General features: G+C 39.5%; 1 protein-coding gene across 6 annotated transcripts in view; it reads left to right on the forward strand.

The window, feature by feature from the left end:
* The window catches only part of RBAK (RB associated KRAB zinc finger), a 31,470-nt gene that overhangs the window by 14,528 nt on the left and 6,378 nt on the right, over positions 1-10,564 (forward strand). For 4 of the 6 annotated variants that reach the window (XM_028499792.1, XM_028499795.1, XM_028499794.1 and 1 more), the window contains one exon: positions 2,650-5,800. In XM_028499792.1, coding sequence (XP_028355593.1) covers positions 2,650-4,556 — 1,907 coding nt within the window. In that variant the 3' untranslated portion in view covers positions 4,557-5,800. Of the gene's footprint in view, positions 1-2,649; positions 5,801-8,661; positions 8,723-10,564 lie in introns of those variants that run through there. The other 2 variants (XR_003683150.2, XM_028499797.1) reach the window with 1 other exon arrangement.

The raw sequence follows: 10,564 nt of genomic DNA on the forward strand, positions 1-10,564 counted from the left end.
AGGATCCTCCCAGACCGGGGCGTGAACCTGGCTCCCCTGCATCGGCAGGCGGACGCGCAACCGCTGTGCCACCAGGGAAGCCCTAGTTGTAGTTTTTTTTTTAAAAAAAAAAACCATAAAATTTACCATTTTAACCATTTTTAAGTGAACGGTTCAGTGGTGTTAACTATACGGCCGCGGCTGAGGCTGCTCCGGCTCCTCCTCCTTCCGGAGGCTGGGAGGCCGACTCCCTCCGCTGGCCGAACTCCCCGACCCTCTCGTCTAGATTTCTAAATGTCTTCCATTCAAACTGTCGTTGTCCCTCTGCTCGCCCAGATGATACATCTTCTTTCCCTCTGTTCTCCCTTCTTTCCTTCCTTAGTTGTAGATTTAAAAAAAAAAAAAAACCATAAAATTTACCATTTTAACCATTTTTAAGTGAACAGTTCAGTGGTGTTAACTGTATTCACATTGTTGTCCAACAGAATCTCTAGAACTTTATCCTTTAAATTTGACCTTGAAAGTTCACCTCCTGCTTGACGTTTCCCTCATTTCTCTCTCTTCATCCACTCTTTCCCTTCTCTTCACGTCCCCTCCACGTAGTTGTTGTTAGCACAGGATTGTGCACTCTGATGTGTAATGGCAAGTGTTTGTCGCTTGAGCTCCTTTCTCTACCTGAATTATAACCCTACAAAAAGGAAGGGTCTTAGTACTCTGCTTTTCTGTGTAAAATGTAGAAGATACTCAGTAGATTTTTCATTCACTCACTGAGGAGCTTCTTTGAGAGAGAATTTATTCTGAACTGTGGATTCTGAAAAAACAGCTGGGGTTAGAGTCTAACCTGAAAGCACCCCCATTTGATTCAGATTAGAAACTACTACTTTAATTTCTATTGGACAGATTTTTTAAAAAATAGCAAGTATGTTCATACTTTTGACAAGCAGAGGTTTGAGTTAGGAAAGGAGAGCACAGCTGCATGAGCTAGTTTAAAATTAGCTTTCACATGGAATGTTCATAATCAAATACATGATACATAACTTTATGTTAAGGCTATTTTAAAATTTAAGGGAAGGAGAGCTTCAAAAAGTTGGAAAGAGACTTTATAAATATTTTAAGGTTTCCCTTGAAACATAGCTAAGTTTTGAGTACATACCAGGCTGGAAGTCAGGTTGAGTGAACAAGAGCACGTGCAGACTTGTGGTTGGGTGTGAGCAGGGCAGGGCCCAGGCTTCCTGGAGCAGAAGGTGTTTTTGGAAGATGAGTGCAATGCTAGTTTGAATATATATTGTGAATCTAGGTAATGAAAATTTTACTATTAAAGGATAACTCTTTTTTTTCTGCTGGTATTTGGGCACAGGGATGTAGATTTTTGAGCCCAGAACTGTCAGTGTTGCGTTGAATGTGGATGAGAGCAGCTAAACATAGTTCAGAAGATCCAAAAACATGTAAAATACATGGAAATAAAAGTTAATATAGTAGGGGCTACTTTAGAAATCTGATATTGAAGATTTTACACCAAATGAAACCTGAGAGTATGGGAACTCTTGTTTGTATTCAGACTTAAGCTATAGTATTATGTCAGGAACATGACTGGTTTTGGTAAATTTAAGTCAGCAGATTGAAAGAAAATTCATGGAAAAACTTACTGAGCATTTGTTTTGTGTCACTGTTGTAAGCATTAACATGTACTAACTAATGTATCAATAGTCTTTGCCCAGCCCTATGTTTTAGGAGCTCTTGTCCACATTTCAGGTGAGCGAAACTGCATCACAGTTAAGTAACTTGCCCAGGTCCCCCAGCCTATGAGGCATTGGAGTTGGGCTCCCAGTGCTTGTAGCCACAGTGCACTGTGTTGTAGACATGTCACTTAGTGTTAAAGGAGACCACAGGACTCTCCAGAGAGCTGATCTTACTGAAGAGATTGGTCTACTTACATTTCTTTCAGACATTTATGTGCCTGGGTCTCTCCTTACAGGTCAGTGTGAGTCAGGGCAAGGGAGTTGGAGCCCTGGTTGTGGGACTTTCTCTAAACATGAGGAAATTGGAGCATTTAGAATGTTTATTTGGATTTATGTGCAGAATAGAAAGGCAAAGATTTTGGAAGGGTCTAGGTTAGTGAGCATGTTACCATGCTAATCTTAGTATAAAGTGATATTATATAGTTTAATATACATTGTAATCTGTTTCTCCCAAACATAATCCATACTTGAATATTTCCTTGGATTATACATCCAGTCATTGTTCGTGCTCTCCCACGAATCCCACTTGATCTCAGTCCTCCCATTTCAGCCTCAATCTGGGACCCCTTCAGTGACTTTGTCCTCTGCTCATCATTTCTTGGGTTTATTTCATGTTTCCTACCAAAGTTTTGAACATATTTGTAAAGTAACAAAGGTACTTGTGTTCAATGTGAATTTACTCTTTTTTCTACTGCTGAGTCCTATCCTGCTCTCATCCCTTCCCCATCCCCCCCCCACCCCCCATGTCTGTCTGTTTGTCTTATATGACAGATCAAGGGGGAATGAGGATTATACACTGATAATTATTTTTATTTTTGGAGATTGACCCTAATGCCAGAGTCAAGCCCACAGTAGGCCCTTGAGTACTGCTCCCATTCTATAACTGGTATGTTCAGATTCACAAGGTTTGTTTAATTTTATTCCTTTTTAGAAGAAGTCTGGAAAGTTGATGACCTGATGGAGAGAGCCCAAGAAAATAAAGACGAATGTTCAAGGCAAGCTGTTTCTATCAACAGCAGAACCCTGACTGAGGAGAGAGAGGTTGCATTTGATAAAACTTATAACATGGAAATAAGGCTTGTTCCTTCAAACCTAATGTCTCATAATTGTGTCTCATGTGGAAAGACTTTGGGATCTACTTCAGAGTTAATTATTAGTGATGGAAGCTATGCAAGAAAGAAACCTGATGAGTGTAGTGAATGTGGGAAAACATTTCATGGAGAGAAACTCTATGAATTTCATCAGAATGGGGAAGCCTTTTCTCAAAATGAAGAAAGTATTCAGAAAATTAGTATTTTGGAGAAACCCTTTGAATATAATGAATGCAGAGAAGCCTTAGACAATGAAGCTGTTTTCATTACTCATAAGAGAGCTTATATGGGGGAGAAGCCCTATGATTGGAATGATTCTGGATCAGGCTTCATCCAGATGTCAAGTTTTAATGTATACCAGAGATCACAGATGGAATTGAAGCCCTTTGAATGCAGTGAGTGTGGAAAATCCTTCTGTAAAAAGTCAAAATTCATTATACACCAGAGGGCTCACACAGGAGAGAAACCTTACGAATGTAACGTATGTGGGAAATCCTTCAGCCAAAAAGGAACCCTCACCGTACATCGGAGATCACACTTAGAGGAGAAGCCCTATAAATGCAATGAGTGTGGGAAAACATTCTGTCAGAAGTTACACCTCACTCAACACCTGAGGACTCACTCAGGAGAGAAACCCTATGAATGTAGTGAATGTGGGAAAACCTTCTGCCAAAAGACACATCTCACCTTACACCAGAGAAACCATTCAGGAGAGCGACCGTATCCATGTAACGAATGTGGGAAATCCTTCTCCCGCAAGTCAGCCCTCAGCGACCATCAGAGAACGCACACAGGAGAGAAACTTTATAAATGTAATGAATGTGGGAAATCCTACTACCGAAAATCCACCCTTATTACACATCAGAGAACACACACAGGAGAGAAACCCTATCAGTGTAGTGAATGTGGGAAATTCTTTTCTCGGGTGTCATACCTCACTATCCATTACAGAAGTCATTTAGAAGAGAAGCCCTATGAATGCAATGAATGTGGCAAAACCTTCAATCTAAACTCAGCCTTCATTAGACATCGGAAAGTACACACAGATGAGAAACCCCACGAATGTAGTGAGTGTGGAAAGTTCTCATATCTCACCGACCATCACACAACTCACTTGGGAGAGAAACCCTATGAATGTAGTGAATGTGGGAAAACCTTCCTTGAAAATTCAGCCTTCGATGGGCACCAGTCACTTCCCAAAGGGGAAAAGTCCTATGAATGTAACATATGCGGGAAATTGTTCTCTGAGCTGTCGTACTATACTATACATTATAGAAGTCATTCAGAAGAGAAGCCCTACGGATGTAACGAATGTGGGAAAACCTTCTCCCATAACTCATCCCTCTTTAGGCATCAAAGAGTCCACACAGGAGAGAAACCCTATGAGTGTTATGAATGTGGGAAGTTTTTCTCTCAGAAGTCTTACCTCACTATACATCATAGAATTCATTCAGGAGAGAAGCCCTATGAATGTAGTAAGTGCGGGAAAGTTTTCTCCCGGATGTCAAACCTCACCGTACACTATAGAAGCCATTCAGGAGAGAAGCCCTATGAATGTAACGAATGTGGGAAAGTCTTTTCTCAGAAGTCATACCTCACTGTGCATTATAGAACTCATTCAGGAGAGAAACCCTATGAATGTAATGAATGTGGGAAAAAGTTCCACCACAGGTCAGCCTTCAATAGTCATCAGAGAATTCACAGGAGAGGGAATATGAACGTACTTGACATGGGAATGCTCCTCTGAAGTCAGATCTCATTTTAGAAAACCCTCTGCACATAATGAGTATGGGAAGTCAGTCGGGAGTCAGATATCACTGTCTGAGAGTTCATGTTTCTGAATGAGGAAAAGCATTTAGGTGTTAGATTTATTCTAATCTGAATTTTCATAGAGAAGAATCCCTAAAACTGCAACAAGAAGCAAAGCCTTCAGCAAGACCCTACAACTCATTGGACACTAGACAGTTTATTCAAGAGTGAAACTCTATAAATATTTAATATTTATTTTCGATTCCAATTGTATTCACATATCAGGGAATCATACCAAGGCGAAACCTGTCAAAGTGATGAATGTGGAAAATACGTTGTCTTGGAAATTGTTATACTAAAAGCCATATTTCTGATATAAAATCAGATGTTTTTAGGAATGATATCAGAAGCTATCAGCTCTGAATAAATCTTCATTGCAGAAAATGAAGTTTTAAAATCTTCTGGAGTTGATTATGAAGATTGTAGCATTAAATATGTATATGGTGGTTTCTATCACGTTTCCAAAATGTGATTAATTCTATGCAACTCTATGCAAGTTTGGATTTGAATAATTTGTGAAAAGGCAGTATTCTTATTTGAGTATTAAGATGGCAAAATGTACTAATGTAGGATATATTGTTGGTGAGGTGTTTGATAGGTACAGAATAGTTAAATACATAGTTTTCTGTTCTTTAGAGGCATTTACAAATGGTTTTTAATGAGTGCTTCATCAAGAGAGGAACCAGTGACTTTTGTAAAGTTTCCAACTGCATTTGAGCAAAAAAGACTTAAAAATACTATTTTCATAAACTATGCATAGATGATTTGGAATCTAGTCTGTTCAGTGAAGGATGGCTGTACTGCTCATGCTCTATAACATAGGCCCAGCTCTCCTACCACTCTTGTTTTTTAACCCATAGGTTTGAGTGTGCAGTATGCCACTATTTTGTAATTCAGAAGTTTTACCTGTGCTTTTATTTGATACGAATACAGTGTCATTATTTTGTGCACTGCCTCTTATTCGCAGTATTTTGGAACAAATTAATGCAAGCTTCTAACAGACATTTTTTGTTGATTAACCTCAGTGTCCTTCCTCTCCTCTTTACTTGCTGGGATAGTTTAGGAATCTACTATTCACAAGACACGGAGGGTAAATCCTGAGTAATCTAAACCAGTCATGCTAATTTCATGATCACCAGTAACTCGTTTATGGTGGTCACATGACCAAATCCTAGGCTAACAGACCGTTTCTGGAAAAAATGTAAAACAATGATCAAATGGATCTTACTCCAGGAATGTGAGGGTATTTTAATAATAAAAAAATCAATCACTGTAATATATCACATTGAAGAAAAGTAGTCTAGTATGCAGGAAACTTGTGGTGAAATCAACATCCATTTGTGTTGTTAGCAAACTATGGATAGAAAGGAACTTCCTTTATTGGATAAAGAGTATCTTATTCTACAACAAACAGCATATCAAATGGTGAAATATTGAAAGTTTTCTCCCAAGATCAAAAAAAGAGACAAGGTTATCTGCTATGACTAATTTTATTCAGTATTGTGTAGAAGGACCTAGCCAGGAAAGTAAGGGAAGCAAAAGAATGAAAAGGCTTAAGGATTAGAAGAAGTTAAACTTTTATTTGCAGATAACATGCTTTTATACCTAGAAAATTCTAGGGAATATTCAGATAATTAGAATTGAGTAAATTGAGCAGAATCCCCGCATACAAGGTCATTATGCAAAAATTGGTTTTTAATATACCAGCAACGAACACAGAAAATGAAAAGTTTTAAAACAGTACCACTTACAGTAATATCCGAAATCCTTAAGTGCCTGGGGGGAAAATTACCTAACACTGTATTTTCAAGAATTGTATCCAGGGGAAAAAAAAAATTACAGAACAGTAAGAGGGATATATCCTGTTCATGGATTCCAAGACAATCTTAAAAAGATGTCAGTTTTCCCCAAATTAATTCATATATTCAATGCAATCTTAATCAAAATCCTAGCAAGTTTTTGTAAATGAAAATTCTCAGATTCATGTGAAAATTCAAAAGACCAATAATAGTCAAAGCTATCTTCTAGAATAGACAGAACTAGAGAACTTATAGTGCCAGATATCAAGAGCTGTTACAAAGCCATAGGAATTATGATAGTGTGGTAATGGCACAAAGATAAACTAATTGACCAGTGGAACAGAATAAAGATTCCAGAAACACCCGAACGTAATTCAGTCACCTGACTTTTGGTGAAGGAAATAATGCATCGTAATGTGGGAAAGGATGTTCTTTCCACTAAATGCCGTGTCATCATTTAAATTTCATAATTTAATAGAAAATAGAAAAATCAATTGAGGTGGAGCACAGTTTTAAGTATGAAATGTAAAATAATAAAGCTATAAGAAGACTATAACCTTACAGCAAGCAAAGTTTTCTTAAGACCCAAAAAGCACTGAATCATAGAATAAAACTTGTTAATTTGAATATATTACATTAAAGAAGTTCTGTTTCTCAAAAAGCCACCATTGAGAAAGTGAACAGGCAGACCACAGAGGGGAGAAGATATTTGCAATTCAAATACATGGCAGCAAAATCGAGTGTAGAAGAGGGCTTGGTAAACGTTTTTGGTGAGGGGCCAGATAGTATTAATATTTGGGACTTTGTGGGCTACACAGTTTCACTCACGACTACTCAACTTTGGTGTCGTAGTGTGAAAGCCATAAATAAGACAAAGAAGAGGGCTTGGTAAACGTTTTTGGTGAGGGGCCAGATAGTATTAATATTTGGGACTTTGTGGGCTACACAGTTTCACTCAACGACTACTCAACTTTGGTGTCGTAGTGTGAAAGCCATAAATAATACAAAAATGAATGAACATGGCTGTGTCCCAGTAAGACTTTATTCACAGATACTGGTGGAGGACAGGATTTGGCCAGCAGGCCATAGTTGCTGACCCCTGATCTAAAATAAAAACAGCTACAAATCTACAAGGAAAAAAAAAATGGGCAAAAGACTTGGACGTCCACTGCATAAAAGAGGCTATCCACGTGGCCAGTAAACATATGAAAAGGTATGTTAATTTTATTAATAATCTTGGGAAAGGCAGATTTAAAACCCCATGTGGCACTACTGCCACCCTCTAAAGTGGTTAAAATGAAAAGCATGAAAAAGCAAGATTTGGCAAGAATGTAACAGGAACTTGCCTACACTCCTGGTGGTATGGCGCATTGATAGAACCGTTTTGGAAAGCTGGCACTTAGAGCCAAACCTGTGTTTGTACCCTTTTAACAAACGCAAACCTAGCAGACATGCATGAATGTGTCCACTGTGCATGTATATGTCCACCAAGGGACAAGTCCTAGAATTTTCATGACCTAAAACTTCAAAAAACAACTCTGAAGGCACCTCTGCAGTAGAACTTTGAACGTTAGTGGTGTGTTTCCACCACAGAACGCTGTAAGGCAAGGCGAATGAATGGGCAGTAAGCACAGGCAATAATAGCAGCTCAGTTTCACAAAGAAAGCTAAATGAAGGAATCTAGACACAAAAGCAAACAGGTAAAGTAGAAGAACAGGTAAAACTTGTCTATGCAGTTAGAAATCAGGATAGCGGTTAGCCTTGGCCCAGGCTGACAGGGAGCATTCATCTGGTGCTGGTAATAATTGGTTTCTAAATCTAGGTGCTGAATATCTGAGTGTTCTGTGCACTCAAGCTTTGTGTGTTTTTCTGCATGTATATTACACTTGCATAAAATGTTTTGAAAAATCACAAGTGTCTACCATTTTTGTTGCTCAGCACTCTTGCCATATTTTTCTAGATGTATATGAGTATGCTGCATAACAGGAATTAACTGGTAGATTTTGCATAATTTTGTGCAGGAAGTACTCTTAGTTTTAATGGCAACTACTAAGATTTCCTACACTGACCGCAAAGCTTAGTATAATGTATATTTTCAGTAAATATTTGAAAAGGTGACAGGGCCATTACATATGTTGTCGTCCTACCGTTCTGCATATATAAATGCATCTGGCACATATAAATAGGTCTGGACTGCCTCTTCAATAAAGAACTGATGTGTGTAAACCTTTCATATTTTCTCAGGCGAATTGTTTTTTACATTCCTGAATTTGGGATGCATCTTAACCATCACCCTGTCACAGAGGTGAGCTTTCTTTGAGGTTTAAGTATAACGGTGAGTTTGATTAAAAATTTTTTAAAGTTTTCAAGTTATCCTTTCAGCAAATTTAAAATAGGCAGTTAACAGCACAAATGTTAGTGAGCGAAGGATATAGTTAAGTAAGACCTTGCAGGATAAAATGTAAGAGCACTCAGCATGGGGAATGGGAGGTGCTGGCTGGGTTTATGGCACACAATGAGGAATTATGACATTTGATGGTGTGGACTATGTACTTAGTTGTTGTTTTTTTAATATATATTTTAAATTTCATTTATTTTTATTTTTGGCTCTGTTGGGTCTTCGTTGCTGCGCGTGGGCTTTCTCTAGTTGCAGCGAGTGGGGATTACTCTTCGTTGCGGTGCACAGGCTTCTCATTGCGGTGGCTTCTCTTGTTGCGGAGCACAGGCTCTAGGCGCACGGGCTTCAGTAGTTGTGGCACGTGGGCTCAGTAGTTGGGGCTCGTGGGCTCTAGAGCGCAGACTCAGTAGTTGTGGCGCATGCGCTTAGTTACTCCGCGGCATGTGGGATCTTCCCTGACATGGGCTCGAATCTGTGTCTCCTGCATTGGCAGGTGGATTCTTAACCACTGCGGCACCAGGGAAGCCCCTCACCTAATCCCTGTAAAGAGGGGAAACGTGGCAATGACAGTGTCACAGTGTTCCCCAAATTAAGTTTTATGAAGGCCACAAAGAAAAAAGTAACCCTCCCCAGTCGCCACAGTGGTAATTATAAGCAAAAAAATAAATTTCCTTTCACATTAAAGAAATCAACCCCCTTGTAGTTCCTGCCGGATTGGTGAACTGCCATTGAATGCTGACTTGTGAGCAAAGGGTATGGAGTGGAAACAGTGTCAGGAATCCTCCGAGGGAAGAAGGGATGGCTGTGCTCTCAGTGGAGGAAGATGTGGAGTCGGGACAGCAAAGAAACTGGTGCAAATAGCATGGCATCTGCCGAGCTCAGCTTCACAAATGTTCTCTCCACACGTTAGCCCAGGGGAATCTGCCTGACTGATGGATCAGTGGGAGGGGAAAGCCAGCGCTGAACCCCCAATCCTGTGGGGGGAGTAGATGAAACAAATACAGGGTGTTCAGACCTGTGTCAGAAGAAATTTGATGTTTTAGTGATGATTTTAAAGAAGCGGAGTCCTTTTGTAGCACGATGTCTGGGAGGGGTTGACAGGCTCAGGTGGTCCATCCCTGCTTGGCTGTGTTCCCGCTGAGGCAGCTGTGTCCTCCGTAAACCCACACTGAGAAGCGGGGCTAGGACTGGCCTTTCCTCCAGTCAAAAGTGCAGGAACTCCCAGGGGAAAGTGAGTTCTGGCAAAAAAAAAAAAAACCCTGAGGACTTCAGCCACAGAAGAAAGACAAACAGAACCACCTGTGCTAAATAAACATCCTCAAAAAAAAAAGTGTATTGGTAACGCGAGCCATGTGGAGGTAAACAGTTCAAAAGAAGGGAAGTACTTAGTATCAACAATAAAAATTCAATATATTAGATGAGCCAGTGGTTAATGAGTGGGAGACACTGTGTAGCAAAGAGCTTTTGCAGAAGGCTTTAGAGACAGTAAAGAAAATGTGATGTGAAAAGGTTAGAAGTAGAGATTTCAGCAAGACACCCACAAATGAAGGGGAGGGGCTACATGGAGGGAGGGGAGTGACCATTTTATATAAGTGAAAAAACCAATATGATGTCAAATTAAAAGAACAGTTGGAGCTCCAAACAGGAAAGATACTGAAATATCCATGTCATTAAAGTGAAATTTTTTTTTCTTTTTTTTTTTTTTTTTTTTTTTTTTTGTGGTACGTGGGCCTCTCACTGTTGTGGCCT

This window comes from Physeter macrocephalus, chromosome 14, assembly GCF_002837175.3.
Source record: "Physeter macrocephalus isolate SW-GA chromosome 14, ASM283717v5, whole genome shotgun sequence".
NCBI lineage: Eukaryota > Metazoa > Chordata > Mammalia > Artiodactyla > Physeteridae > Physeter > Physeter macrocephalus.